The sequence below is a fragment of the Eumetopias jubatus genome, unplaced genomic scaffold (assembly GCF_037043125.1).
Source record: "Eumetopias jubatus isolate StellerSeaLion01/CBP00866 unplaced genomic scaffold, mEumJub1_p1.0 scaffold_6, whole genome shotgun sequence".
NCBI classification, from domain to species: Eukaryota; Metazoa; Chordata; class Mammalia; order Carnivora; family Otariidae; genus Eumetopias; species Eumetopias jubatus.
Genome location: NW_028274812.1, coordinates 28,671,517 through 28,687,569, shown reverse-complemented (window position 1 = coordinate 28,687,569; position 16,053 = coordinate 28,671,517). Strand labels below are relative to the sequence as shown.

General features: G+C 36.1%; 1 protein-coding gene across 7 annotated transcripts in view; it reads right to left on the bottom strand.

The window, feature by feature from the left end:
* Positions 1-7,002: 7,002 nt before the first annotated feature.
* Positions 7,003-16,053, bottom strand: part of BCLAF1 (BCL2 associated transcription factor 1) — a 30,000-nt gene continuing 20,949 nt past the window's right edge. For 4 of the 7 annotated variants that reach the window (XM_028121396.2, XM_088023865.1, XM_028121397.1 and 1 more), the window contains 3 exons: positions 15,593-15,739; positions 9,758-9,970; positions 7,003-9,602 (listed from right to left, as the gene is read on the bottom strand). In XM_028121396.2, the coding sequence (XP_027977197.1) occupies positions 9,597-9,602; positions 9,758-9,970; positions 15,593-15,739 (366 nt within the window). In that variant the 3' untranslated portion in view covers positions 7,003-9,596. The remainder of the gene's footprint in view (positions 9,603-9,757; positions 9,971-15,592; positions 15,740-16,053) is intronic. The other 3 variants (XM_028121398.2, XM_088023866.1, XM_028121399.1) reach the window with 1 other exon arrangement.

The window sequence follows — 16,053 nt, the reverse complement described above, 5'->3', positions numbered from 1 at the left end:
AAACAGCATCTAACAGGGCCAAAACACTTCCCTTGAGAACATTAGAATAGTTACCAGCACTAGAGCTGTCTTCACCCTTCACTATTAATAGAGCTTCACATTCAATTCTGATTTAGGTAGCAAGCAAGATGGGCCCAGGTCAAATGCTACACCCTCCATGAATGCTTTGCTTACAACCTAACCCTAATTCTTCAGAGATCTTTCCTCCATTTTATGTTTTCCAAGCCTTCATACATACTCCATCTTGATAACCTTTAGTGTGATTTGACATTACTATTTTCCACTTGCTCACATTTACATGAAATTATTTCTTTGGCCATTTAGAATGATGCAGGATTCAGGAAAGCTTAACTTTACAGTTACCTTTTCTGTTGTTTTTTAGTAGCATTCAGAAATATGGTGGCTTGCTTTGTAAGATCGTCCAGGTTGTGTTCCCTTCCCCCAGTTTGACCCAGGCCCTACTATTGTCTCTATCCTGTTCAGTGATTCCACTTTCAGTACTTTCTCCTCAGTATGGGGATCCTGCCCTTAAAAGGGAGTTTTGTCTTGACAGGTCTGTTTTGAGAGTTCACTAGGGTAAACTGCTCCAGGCTCTCCAGTCCTTACTGTGGATACCTTGCATTCACAAGGGAAAAGACAAAAGTCCAAGTTTCAGTTGACTAATTTGAGATTCTGCTTTTCTCAAGTCTTTCAGAAGCTACCTCAATTCTTCCTTCTCTTCACATAGAAACCAGTATCAGGCAGGTTGGTGGTTTTCCCCATCTGCTCTTTAGAGGTTCATCACCTAGCTTAATTGCAAATGCTGTTCATAGGTATTTGGTTTTGCCATCCAAATGTATTTTTCCATTTTCCCAAACTACTAATACATTATAGTTAATCATCATGCTATCTTCTGGATCCCCAACACCAAGAATGTTTATACATCTTTACACCCAATGCCAGGCATACTTTTTCACTGAATAAAGAAGGAGAGAGGCTGAGGGCTGGTTTGGACAAAGGCTAGAAAGCAATCTTGCCCACTGCCCAGCAGAGCCCCATTAGCCTGTGCCACAAGCCTAAATTTCTGGTGATAGGTGAATTCAAATTACTGTAATTATCTTAAGTAGTGGGATAGAATACAAGTTAACATTATATCAAATAAGAAATAGCCTCTCCAATGTTAACCATAGGGTCTCATGAAAATGTGATCTCCAGATTGGGATGCACCCACCCAGAAAGTTCATTTAAATATTGCATTTCAAAAAGAAAAATACTTAGGCCCTTTTTCCTTCTGTCCTGCCTATGCTTGAAGCCTGTCAGGGGGTAGTACCAATGCAGTACACTTCAACCAACCAGTGCTATTTAAAAGATTACACACCTTTTATTTTGTTTTAAAGATTTTACTTATTTGAGAGAGAATGAGAGAGAGGGAGAGCATGAGAGGGGGGAGGGTCAGAGGGAGAAGCAGACTCCCCGCTGAGCAGGGAGCCTGATGCAGAACTTGATCCCGGGACTCCAGGATCATGACCGAGCCGAAGGCAGTCACTTAACCAACTGAGCCACCCAGGCGCCCGATTACACACCTTTTAAAATTAAACCTTCACAATTATCTATTCAAAAATTTCAAATATTATTTGAGAGCAATTAAGACCAAGATTTTCCTTGGTATTAAAGTATTTCAAATTAAACTCTCCTGAAAATCTCATTTTGTCTTGACAATAGTTAAAACTGTATTTCAATGTCTACCATATATCTATACTATAGTAATATCTACACCATAAATTGCTATTTACTTGTAGTGATATATTAAAATTATAAAATCTAAGTTAAATGTTTATAGTCTAAAAGGAGGATTTTTTATTTGAACCTTTAATTATTTAAAAGAAAATCTAGGTTATGCTTAGTATTTGAATCCAAAGGTCTTAGACAAGAATAGTTATTACAGCTAGACCTCTCTAAAAGCATAAAGGTGAACTGCTGCTTGATTTCTCTGGTTCCATTTTTTTAGAATATTCATAGGACTTCATAGATTCTGTAATCTGTTTCCTGCTACAATCATGTATGTTCACAAGAAGGTATGCCTTGACTCTTGTCAATCACTTAAAAAGAGTTGGTTAAAACCTAGAACACAGAAAAAATAAAGGATGCCCTTCCAGTGTTATTCTGCTTCTGGATCACCCAGTCAGCTACACATCACTGCTACTGTTTGCATTTAGCCCTTTTCATTTTTAGTAACAATCAACTCTTAATTTTCAATACAGTCATGGCCCCAAGTAACAGCAATAAAAATATTTTACATCATAAAAATTCCAAGTGACTGATTTATTATCTTACAGCTAATAAGTTATTTGCTTGTTTATCCTACCCAAAGATAGGAATATGGCATAAGGGGCACCTGGGTGGCTCAGTTGTTAAGCGTCTGCCTTCGGCTCAGGTCATGGTCCCAGGGTTCTTGGATCGAGCCCCACATCAGGCTCCCTGCTCGGCAGGAAACCTGCTTCTCCCTCTCCCGCTCCCCCTGCTTGTGTTCCCTCTCTTGCTGTGTCTGTCAAATAAATAAAATCTTTAAAAAAAAAAAAAAGAATACGGCCTAAGTCTTAATCTAAGTTCATTCCTATCACAACACTGAAAAAAAAATGTAGCAAAATGCAGTATTTTTTTAATCATCACTGGTAACTTCAGTTGATAACATACAATTTAATAAAGCACCTGAGAGTAAAACGTAACCTTAATAGGGGCACCTGGGTGGCTCAGTTGGTTAAGTGACTGCCTTCAGCTCGGGTCATGATCCTGGAGTCCCGGGATCGAGTCCCGCGTCGGGCTCCCTGCTCAGCGGGGAGTCTGCTTCTCCCTCTGACCCTCCCCTCTCTCATGCTCTCATTCTCTCTCTCAAATAAAATCTTTAAAAAAAAAAATAACCTTAATCCTGAATTAATAGAGAACTAGGAAAAACGTTTAGCTTCAGGCAGCACAGCATTCCTGACAGAGATCCAGATTCTCCATACTTCTAATAAGCAGAAAACTTGGCTTTTCACAAGCTAGCTACTCTACTTGTCAGGGCACCTGGGTGGCTCAGTTGGTTAAGGTTAAGAGCGTCTGACTCTTGATTTTGGCTCAGGTCATGATCTCAGGGTCGTGAGATTGAGCCAGGTGTGGGGCTCAATGCTCAGTGGGGAGTTTGCCTGAGATTCTCTCTCCCTCTGCCCCACCCCCACTCATGCACACGCACGTGCACACACACGCTCTCTCAAATAAATCTTAAAAAAAAAAAAAAAAACTTGGGCGCCTGGGTGGCTCAGTTGGTTAGGCGACTGCCTTCGGCTCAGGTCATGATCCTGGAGTCCCTGGATCGAGTTCCGCATCCGGCTCCCTGCTCAGCAGGGAGTCTGCTTCTCCCTCTGACCCTCTTTCCTCTCGTGCTCTCATTCTCTCTCAAATAAATGAATAAAATCTTGGGCGCCTGGGTGGCTCAGTTGATTAAGCGACTGCCTTCAGTTCAGGTCATGATCCTGGAGTCCCAGGATCAAGTCCCACATCAGGCTCCCTGCTCAGCAAAGGAGCCTGCTTCTCCCTCTGACCCTCCCCCCTCTCCTGTGCTCTCTCTCAAATAAATAAATCTTAAAAAAAAAAAAAAAACTTGTCAATTAGCTCGAGTCAGTAACAGTCTATGTACCTATGGTTCTGGTTCTGTCCCCTCTAAATATGGAACATGTTAAAATGATGAGGCAGGACAAAGTAATACAAAATGTCCTTCCTGATCCTACAGAATTTTAATTTGACTCTATTTCCTCTTTAAAGGGAAAGCCCTTTAAATACTTGAGGACTGCTATCAAGGACCCATCCCAGTCATCATTGCTCTATACTACAGTAAACATACCTTCTCCATGTTGGTGGGAACGCAAGCTGGTGCAGCCATTCTGGAAAACAGTATGGAGGTTCCTCCAAAAGTTGAAAATAGAGTTAACCTATGACCCAGCAATTGCACTACTGGGTATTTACCCCAAAGATACAAATGTAGTGATCCGAAGGGGTATGTGCACCCCATGTTTATAGCAGCAATGTCCAGAATAGCCAAACTATGGAAAGAGCCAAGATGTCCATCAACAGATGAATGGATAAAGAAGATGTGGTGTATACACACACACACACACACACACAGAGTGGAATAAAATAAAAAAAAAAGAACCCATCTCAGTTACCATTTCTCTATAGTAAACATTCCTTTTCCAACTTATTCACATGACTATTTTAGACCTCAAGCTCCTGGTTCCCCTTCCTTTAAACATACCGTTTACTCTTAAAAACATGATACTCCAAACAATACACAAGAGTGACATGAGCCATAAATAAAAAGATTAATGATCTAACTTCTATTCACCGCAACCTGAAATCTCTTCTATTCAGCACATTTTAAAGCAGCTTAGACTGTTTTAGCAACAGCCATAAAATAAATTGGCTGATACCAATCAAACTCTATACATACACAATTGTATCATGCTTTCACTATACATTCAAGGAGCATTTATTTCATACCTATAGTATGTATGGCATACACAATGCATGATGCTCAAAACTAAACATTTATTCTGGGAAAGGAAGACATTTAAATAGAATGAGCTGCTAGCCTAAGAGAATGTGCTACATTCACTGAGGACAGAAAAAGATTTTGGAATTTTTGCTAGCGTTTAAGATTTTAAGATAGGTAAATGAATGAGTGGGTAAGGCACAAAGGCAAAAATCCAGCTCTTGTTGTTCACCTTGACTAACAGTTTAGGCAATAGGAAGACACTGAAGGGTTTTAACTTAAAAATGACATTAATTTTAAAACGAAAAACATCCCTTTAGATGGCAACGGAGGAAATTTAAGGGTCAAAGAGTCCAAATTAGGAGTCTACTGCAGCAGCTGAGGTATCTTTACCACAGATTACAGGGGTTAAAAAGGAGACAACACTTTGATTTTGAAATTTGAATATGACCAAATGTATGCATAGACTATAACCATATACTGACATTAACCAGTTAAATTTGGTATTTTAACTTTCTTTTCATGCTTATATTTGGTGATGATATTCAATTTCTTTCAAAAAATTCAAAGTGTACTTAACATTCCCCTCAAGGCAGCTTTAGAAGTACCCTAATAAAAAGTTTATAGTTTTCCCTTTTTGGTAATTATGACCTTCCATAGTCAAGGGCCAGATAAGATAGCCAATAAACAGCTATTCTGGAGGATGAGAATGGTATTCTTTTTCTGTGTCTTTACACATTCCATAAAATTCGCCAATTACTATGACAGTACCAGGAAGTTATCATTGCCAAATACACAGGTCATGGTGTGAATAGAAGTCCTTCCAAGTCACCTAATTTTAAAGTGTACTTATCATCTACTTTTACTAAAAAGAGTGCTCATCGGGAAGCTGGGGCAACCACAAGACATTACTAAGAAAAACCTGATTCTGATTCTTAGGAGAATAGCATCAAAATCCATTTGTCCAACCCTCTTCTACTTGCAAGAATCAAGATCATCTTCTGCATTTTAAGAGTGCAGTAAATCAGTTCACTGTGGTAAACCATCTAAAATGTCTAGGAAAAATATTTTTTTATGCAGAGATCATTATAAATAAGGCACATTATTTGAGATTCTTTTCCTAGTAGTGAAGCACCACCCTAATGCCGGTGTTCTCTTTTTTGAACCAGTGGGATCCATTTTTAAAGGCTAAAGTAAGAGGTAATAACAATATAAAGAGAACTAGAAGACTTAAATGTACAACTTTGGCTTCATCTGCACAGTCGACACACACTAATCATTACTGAATGTTTGAGAAACATAAGAACAGCTCATAAATCTACACAATCTCTAAGGCTCTTGAAGAACAACATGGAATACAACTAATTTCCATATATTCCTGGATTCTAAGAAACTGAGTAATAACAAACCTTCTTGACTTAAAACTCATTAACATGGACTCCTAATTTTTAATATCTACCTCAATGAACTGAACAATTAGAAGAAATCAGACCCTTGACATTCAGATTTAACAATGGTTTCAACATTTGATAACCCTAAATGTATGGTAGCATATATTTTAAAATTCTGTTAAAGAACATATCATGATCTACTATCCAGAGACTAAGTCTCGTCAAATACAATCCCATGACAATAAATTTTATTTCTCCAATTGCCTTCCCTATATAGCAACCTCATAAATTGAAACAGGTCTCTATACTTCTCTGAAAGTGAAAGTAATACTGTTCCATATGAAAACAAATACTCCCAAAGGGATTCCAGTTGAAACCCAAAAAGAAAAAGAAAAAAAAGAAACTTATGTAAACCTCAGAGTAAAAAACGTTAAAGGTCCCTAATATGCATACTTTATTTTTAATGTAGGAAACTGGTATGTAACATTAAAATTACCCAGTATAATACATTAAGCATCCACACAAAGCTCTTATTTGTCTAACAAAGTTTTAAAGGGATAATCGGTCATTTTATTAGGCAAATATTTGTCTTAGCACACAAATATCTGTGAAAATGACTTTGTTTAAAGTTGACAGAATGGTCCACTTTATATTTCAAATAATTTCTAAGAAGGGCATGGTAAGAATTATACCAGATCTTACTCAAAATGTACAAGTCTAACAAAACAAAACCCAACCTCTTTAGTTAATGGCTACTGCAGTTTTTAAAAAGAAGTAATGCTGATTCTTTGTAATATTAGGGCTAACAAGCTCCTGTATTAACACAAGAACTGAAGACTAGACTAGAAATCTGGAATTCCTGTATTCTCTAACAGTGGAATTATCCACTATAAAATTTCCCTTTTTCCCAGGGAAAACAAAAAACAGTAAATGGGGTTTAAGGAGTTTTATAAAGTATTATCAAGCCCCCCAAAAGCCACAACATACCAGTAATTTTACCAAGAGAGGAGTTGGTATTCTAAACTCTATATAAATAGGCCATAGAAATCAGTTGTATAGAACAGACACAGAAAAAGTCTCCAAAATCAGGTAAACAAACAACAGCTATTACCACTTATGACATTTTATTGGCATATGACAATTTTACAAGGGTCCCTGTTGCAATATACATCACACTGAGTAAGAATCGTTTAGCCATCTACATTCATTCGTATTGGGTAATATTTTTACTCAAATTATAATTTAATTCCCAACACTTGATTTTAACTGTGACAAAAGGGAACAAATAGTAATTCCTTAAAGTTGGATGTAATTGGAAAAACATATTTTGCTACTTTGTATTAGAATTCCTAGGATGTTGAAAAGTATACACACCTAAGGACTGAGTCATGGCCTTCTTAAACAGCTTTCTTAATCCTTTCTGGAAATATCCTTTGGTTCACTTTTATTTTCCTTCTCTAGGCAAAAGGAAGTCTATCAACGTAGGTATCAAAGAGTTATTATTTTCTGGCATTTGTTAACAAAATTCCTTATCAAGAGGAACTATTCAGCTTTATCGTATGTTGTAACGTGTGGAGTTAAATTGTGGCTTAAAAAAACACAACACAGGCTTTCATATCCTTGGCTCTGAAACAGGTAACATCCACAATGGAATCCTAATTGCAGAGTTCTATCGCCCTTCCTACTAAATTCTGGTATAATCCTTTCCTGAATTTTAATAGAATAAAAGCAACCAAATCAGGTATCTATTTGGATTAAAGCAATGCATTTGCATTTAAAATATAACTTGCTGATAGGACCTAGGGAGCTTTATTCCCACTCCCTATTAATTTATCAGCAAATTCCCATTCTCCTATTGTCTTAAGTGGAAAAACAAAACTGCACATTTACAGTCATGCACAGAGATTCAGTATCTAACCAAATAGTAACTGTTAAAATAAAAGCTAAATTTATTTGTATAAAATAAAATGGTTGTGAAAATTCTCCTGTATTGAAGATTAAATCCATGTTGCTTTAGCAAGTAATTAAGTATTATTCTGACTAGAAGAAATTAGCTGTGTCCTGATTAATGCAATAACAAACTTGCTTTAACAGTATTTCCTCTGCTCTGGAACAATTTCAGAAAAGACAAGATAGGAGAAATCATGCAATACTAAAGATCCCAGGGCCATAAACATCACATATACTTTTTTTTCGTATTTTTCCCTCTTACAGTTCTTAGCAAATGCCCCTGGCTGCAATCAAGGTGCTAGGAGCACTGCAAATAATCAAGTGAGGACGAAAGATCCATGTACTTAAGATTTCTGAAAGTTTACACTAAAAGAATAAGCATTACCTCCTTTTAATGCAAACATATACAACTAATTTGGTTGCTGAATTAACAAATGAAATTTGACTACTTTTATATATGCTCACAGAGCAGACAAACACTGAAATTTACTATTTCGGATTTTCATCTTAAGAGCTATCAGCATAAACATAAAGGTAATTCACATCTGAAAGATTATCTACCTGAAGAATAGAACCCTTGGGAAGAAAAAGAAAGCCATTTTTATAAACTGCAACTGAAATAGGGAAAAAAGTAAAACCAAGTTAGACAATGCTGCAACAAACTTCCTGTCAAAACTTTTTATTGAAAAACAAATTACTTAAAATACTACTAATGAACAATGTTTTGTTTGCCTATTTTTCCTTATGGTTAGACTACAAACTAATGTTTCAGCTGTCCAGAAGCTCAAATAAATATGTAAGATATGAAATCAGGTACATCTTTCTAATATACCAAGTTATTCTGCAGCATAATCCTCTTCCATACCAAGACCAAGATTACAGGTTTTGTTCTGTTTTATTTTTTTAAAGTAATACATTTGGTAGGAATGGATTTTTTATTTGTATTATTACAGACCAGTTTCTCTCTCAAAAAGATTAGCTAATATCTAAGACCATGACTCAAACTTTCAAATAAGAATAGAAAAACTTTTTTTCAGCCCAAAAAGTAAAGGATCCTAAGAATAGTTTTTATAGGCCACTGCTTGCTTTCAGTTAAAAAAACAAAAAACAAACAAAAAAAAAACCTCATACTTTTGGATCTTTTAATAGCTTGTACTTTTTAGGTATTGGCAAAGCTTGTTTTCCTCTTAAACATCTGCTGACATGTTAAACTAGCTTAGTTTACCAAAGTAAAAACCTTTTCTGTGGTACACCTCAAAAATTAGTCACCCTACAATGTAGTGTGTTTGAATTAAGGAGAATGTTAAACAGATGTATACGGTTAAAATAGTTAGTGTGGTCTCTATAAACAACTTCTGTTCAGGGATTTGTATGTAGAGCTAACGTTTACTTCAGAATAAACATTAACAAACAGGGAAGGAAGAGAATCAGAACTTTCACAGAGCTGTACTTGACCATATCTTATAGACAAAGCGAATTACAATGCATGTAACAAAAACAGTAAAAGTATTTTTTAAAAGTTGATAGTTACAAATATGGTACGTAACAATTTTCTACTTTATTTCAGTACAATTTTCAACATACAGTCTACTATTTTTCAAGGTATTTGAAGACTTAAAACAAAATTTCTATTGACTACTTGCAAACAGTAAAATTTAAGTAAAATGCTTACATTCTTATTTTGAAAACAAAAATCAGGTAAAAAATGGTGGGTGCAAGTTCTGCTCTGTTGCCATCTCACTTCAGATTTACTATTCCTAAAAAAAGAGAGAGAGAAAAGATTAGCAAAAATGTGGAGTGAAAATGATCCATAATAATCACGGTCTCTAAAAATGAAGTAATTAACTAATGGCCCACCAAACCCACACTGAAGAAAATATATCAGAATCACTAACAAGCTGAAATTTTCTACCTTTTCTTCTTTGCGTCTGTCCTTCTTTTCTTCATTATTTTCCATGGTCTCTTCTTCATCTTCAACAATCCCGTCCCCTTGGTATTTGTCATGAGTCCATTTTGGACTGCTACCTGATTTTTTGAAGTTAAAGCGCCCTCTGCCACGTTGAAAAGTACCACGACCTCTTCCTCTTTTGGCCCAATAATCCACACCATCATCTCTGTCATCATGCTACAGAGAGGTTAAAAACAATCATCACTAAAATGTCTTTCTTATAAGGAAAATGATCATATCCCCAAATTGTAAGTCATGGTATACATCTTCTGAAGACTAGGGTATGTAAGATTGGTAATGTTCTAAAACACATTAAAACAAAACCAGAAACACTGAAGTTTTTGGCAAAAATATTTTCCATTGTGAAAGCAAATAATTACATCTTACTGCTTATAACCCAAGCATTGAGAGCCGTCCAATTTTTTGGAGAATTTCAACTGCTAAATTACTGCCAACTTCCAAAATTTTGACTTTTTTGCTCTCCATTATTTCAATCTAAGTCCACTGGCTAATATGCTGCATGTAAATGAGATAAACCAATAATTTTCCCAAAAAATTGCCAGTCATAAAGACATTAAAAAGTCATAAAAATATTATTACACTATAAAACTTGTTAAATAAGTTGTATAAATTATACCTTACATATAGGAACAGATTTTAAAATCCTACTGAGATTTAAAACTCAATATATCTTATACATCAATCTTCTAGGCTAGAGAATTTCACATGCCAAATCATGACCACGTGGTTCCTAGAGTAATACCTCAACTTATTTCTTCTTCACCAACATGAAGAACTATATAGCTTATTACTTTTAATTAGTTATTATTTTAACCTTAATTTTTCATTAACTATATCCAAATACAGATATTCCTCAAATTACAAATTGTTCCATTAATTAAAACAATCTGCAAACTTGAAAAGCACTTTACTTTGTAAATGAGTAGATGAGTATTACATCCCAAAATACAAAACAAAAAGCCAAAGTTCTCCTGTAATGTAATTTAATTAATTGCTGCCCACCTCAAACTTAAACTCTCAAGTTTGTCACCTATAAAAAATGGAAAATAAAGCAAAATAATGCCCCTTACTGAGACAACAGGTATAATGCAATGTTGTATAACCTAGAGAATACTTGACAAGCTGTCCAAAAATCACTAGAACTTTTTCTTAAGTATTACGTGATATTAGCACCTTTGCAAAACACAATGTGCCTTTGTGCATATTCATGTAATACAGAGCACCCTCCCGGCATGAACTGCAAAGCTCAGTTACACAAGTAACACACCATGCAAAAGAGATTATCCAAACCGATGAAAAGTGACTAGTTAGTGGTGTGTAGGAGGAGTTCATCCATAAAGAATGAATTTAGGAACGTCGAAAGTGTAGATTTCAGAATATCAGAAAGCTTAATAGAAACCTGAAATAAAATATTTTAAAATACTCTGCCACTCAAAATCATACCCACACAACTACATAATTTCAGGCTCCGTTTTGATATCAGCACAAACAACTCTAGAGTTTGTGTTTGTTTCTGGCGTTTACACAATATTCTATGCATTTGTGGGAAAAAGCAAACGGTTTTGGAGTCAGAGGCATGGGCTTAAATCTCAACAGAGGTTGTGTGACTTTACTTGCTCATTTTAAAAATGGGAGATACCTGTGAAGGAACACAGACGATCTGTAAAAAGCACCCAGCCCAGTTATGACAAGCAAGCACTCAAACAGTGGTATTAATGTTTAATAAGGGTAAGACACTGTTCTAAACACTTTCCATGTATTTACTCATCTCATCCTCAAAGAACCCTGTATTGTTACTCATCCCGCTTTAGATAAAAAAGAAAATGAGGCACAGAGAAACTGAGTTACTTGCCCAAGGCCACAAAACTAGTCCTTTCTACTACTCTTTAGGCCCATCACCCACAGAATACATTTCCCAGTATCTTGGTGGCAGTAAATGATTACCATAAGGCAGCTAATAGTTACAGAAATAGAAAAAGCAGAGGCAAAGCCAGACACTAGAGTTAAACCAGCCATTACCTTTAAATAACCAATGATCTGAAACTGTATAAATTAAACAGCAGCTAGATTACACTCTATTTTTCAGAGGGTATCCTGGCAGCTAAGTAACATTCTCATGCTATGCATACTAACCCTTAATCCTCAAGTTCTAACTTCCAAGATTTTAGTCCTACTATAATTTTTTTTTTAATTACTTCACATGATAAATGGTCAGAGAAGTGAGATAATTTATAATGCACAAAACACATAAACACAGGAAGCCATATTAGAACAAGACCTTCTGGAGGCGCCTGGGTGGCTCAGTCCGTTAAGCGTCTGACTCCCTGCAGAGGGAGCCCTGCATGCGGCTCTGCGCTCAACAGGGAAATCTGATCAAGATTCTCTCTCCTGCTCCCTCTGCCCCTCCCAGAATCGAGTGCCCTCTTTCTCAAATAATCTCAAAAAAAAAAAAAAAAAAGACCTTCTGAATCCTCTTATCTCTTCTCCACAAAATGATCAAGGTTCAAAAATTTAATTGATCAAACCTCCTACCCTAAAGGCCCTTTCCCCACCAGGGATTTTTCTCTTCCTCAGAAGACAACATCAACACTGAGAACCTGTCCACTTCATTACTTTCCCACTTGCTCCAACTCTTCACATACTCACCCCTCCATAGAATTTCAGGTTCTAAGATAGACTCTGGAGTACTTATTATTGGAAACACTACCATATCTTTGCATAAATCCAAGATTAGAGATGAGAAGTTTCAGAACAGAATGCAACAAATATTACTATTACTCAATACTGGAGAAAGAATGGTAGGGTGCTTTCAGAACCCTGGCTCTTGGGCCCAAGGCATGGATTCAAATCCAGAGTCCTGTTCTACTAGGCATGTAACTTTGGTCAAGTGCTCAACCTCTGTACCCCATTGTTTTTCATCTGTAAAAGTGGGATAAAGGACTCATCTCAAAATGATTTTTGTAAGCATGGAATAAGTTTCTTACTAGGCGCCTTAGAAAGGCTGCTACCTAGCATAGTACACATCCTCAATACATGTTACGCTGTTATTACTACTACTAAATATTAACGTTTCATTAATATCAAAAGTTCCATGTTTGTCAATTATTCTGAAAGAACCTAAGGGAACATCTGTAACTTTTCAACCTCATCTCTTCTAAATATATTTCTATTCTCAGCGGTAGCAGTCTATAAGATATCTTTGCAAAAGCAAGATCAAATTTAAATATCCATGTAAAAACCAGAGCTATCATTTCAATGGTTCATTAATTAAGAACCAAAATAACTGTGGGAATAGATTTATAAGAAAAATATATTAACATTTTAATTTTACTTCTACTGAACATCAGTCTAACAAATACATGTTTTATATAGAAATGAAGGTTTTAAAATACAGCCCAGAATAGGAACATATAAAATGTTACTGCTACTTATAAGTTGCTAAATTCTTAAAGTAACACATATTCTTCCTCTAATCAGTAAAATTACCACCTAAATGCCAAACTAAAATGTTATGTCTCAATTTAAGATAAAAATTACAACACCAGATTCTGAAAGAATGCCAGAGAAAAATGAAGGTCTGGCCTAAATTAAGTATTTGTAAAACATTCAAAGTATTAAATAATTACCATCTACTTGTTCACCTCTCACTTCCCTCTTAACTTTCTAACCTTTAACATTTGGTCTCCTTCTCTGGCTTTTTATTTATTTTTTTTTTAAATGAACAGCGTGGCAATTTTACTATCACTCACTCCTCACCCTGCCTTTGACAGGGTGGCCTTTTAATCTCTTCCGACTGGGTGATCTTTGTGTCCTGTAAAATGATGGCTCCTAGATTTTTTCTCTCTACAGATCCGCCTTATCAACAACCCAGTGCACATCTGCACTTAATTTCTCCCAGGCACTTCAAGCATAGAACTTAATCTTCTCCTCAAATTGGATTCTTTCCCCAGCATCCCCAATCTTAGAGAGAGATCCCCTCATCCCACTACCAACACCCAACTACATACAAGGTCCCTGAGTAAGTCCTCATAAATGTTACTCTTAACTTTTCTAGTATCTAACCCCTTAGTTCCGACACTCAGTAACTCTCAGATCTGTCTGTACAACCATGGTTTATCTAAACTCTGGCTAAAATCCAAATTAGGGTATTATGGCCTTCCACAACTTGGCTCCTAGCTTTTTCTTAATTTTACCAAACTTCCATCAACCATCCAGCCAGAGTTCTATCTCAAGATGTTTCACTCCTTCAATCTACAGTACACCTGCCTATCTTTTAAGCTTAAGATTCAAGCCCAGTTCCTCCATGAAGGCTCTCCTAATCACTCTCTCCTTTGAAATAATCCTCCATTTCCTGCTTTGGAGGAAATCCATCACATGTATTTAGAACATTTGTTTCCATATTTATTCCAGCCAAGAACTGAAATCAGTATTTGTTTTTGCATTCACAGTTCCTAGCATAAACAGCAGTCTGTGAATATATAAATTCTTAAATCAAAAATGAGGTCTTTTAAGCTTTCCTGTAACTGAATAAAATGCCTTTCCCTGTGCACACGGTCAACTCACTCAATTTAAACAAGTTTAAATTTCCCCTTAGAGCATTTATTGAGTAAACTTTACACATAATACACTTTAAAAATTTTTTCAGACCTTGGTCATTAAAGTACCCAAGAGAGTCAAATAGAAACTAATTTTTGGGAGGCGCCTGGGTGGCTCAGTCATTAAGCGTCTGCCTTCGGCTCAGGTCATGGTCCCAGGGTCCTGGGATCGAGCCCCGCATCGGGCTCCTTGCCCGATCAGCGGGAAGCCTGCTTCTTCCTCTCCCACTCCCCCTGCTTGTGTTCCCTCTCTTGCTGTGTCTCTGTCAAATAAATAAAATCTTAAAAAATAATAATAAATTTTTGCCATTCTTCAAACAATATAGATCTACTTCAGCATATACCTCTCTCCTCTCACCAGGTAAGTTGTGGGTATTCGGGTGTATTCATAAAAAGCCAAATAAAAAACACGATTCTATAAATCTAGTATTACTTTCCTCCTTGCTTCTGCAAAACAACTAATCTTCAGAACTAGTCTCTGAAACATGACTTCTCTGAAAAGCTATGATAAAAATAAACGTTTCTGGTAATAGTTTTGGTATTTTCTAAAGTGTCTATAAGGCTGGACCCTTTTCTCCCATGTCAAACTGCAGAAAATCTCCATCATTACCTAGAAACTCTTTCAGGACCCACCTCCTCTAGGTTCCATCCCTTAGAAAACTACTTCAGAAGGAACTGTATCACAAAGAAGCACCACATTAGTGTAGCTAGCAAACTTTTCCACATGTAATTTTTCATCTTCCTTTTATTCCAATGGAAGTAAACAACCTCCCTGAGATCCTTAACTTTGTGTACCGTCAAAGAATTTTTCCCTTTGTCTTTCATTTAAACAGACAGCTGTGATGATGGAAGGTAAATCTTAATGAGAAGTTTCTGTAACTGTCATTGTCTTATAGACAGATATGAAACGTATGTTAATGTTCTTCTCTGAATGTGGCTATCAAATCAGGTACATTTTAAATTTACCCTGATCAGCCTATAGGTGCTATCAATGAAGTATAAACAGGACCAAAAGGACCCACATTTTCAAAACTTCAAATCATCTGGGTAATGAATTTTTAAAAGGTTTTCTGCATTATGGTGAAAACTTCTCGTAGTAGTGGATACCTGTACTCAAATGTATTCACCCAGTATGCTTTGAAAATTAATGCAAACCAAATAAACACACATTTCTAACACCCACCAAGAAGTACTTCTTGCTCTTTGGGGTATATTCTGGATCCCATTCCTCTTCCTTCGGTCTCTTTTGAAAAGTAGTATTTGAGTTGTTTGGACCAGTATTTGTCCCAGCAAAAACTCCTCTGGCTCTTCCTCTGCCTCTAATTCGAAACTGATTAACATTAACAAAGTTGTTTAGTAATTCAATCAAAAGGTATTTAGTTACATGCAAACTCTAATTTTACTGCAGTAACAAAAAACATATTTCCTAATTTCCTTCCTAAATCTCAATTTCATAGCCACTGAGGATAGAAAGGGTGACTATTTTATATTATAGGCAAAAAATTCTGCCTACTGCAAGTTAAAATGTTAAGAAGAAATGCAGTCAATCTAAGTATTAGCATACTGACTGCACTTTCATGGCCTGAACTAGTACTTTTAAATAATAGAGTTGGTTCTTTTCCCTTTCACTAGCCAAGAGTTGTC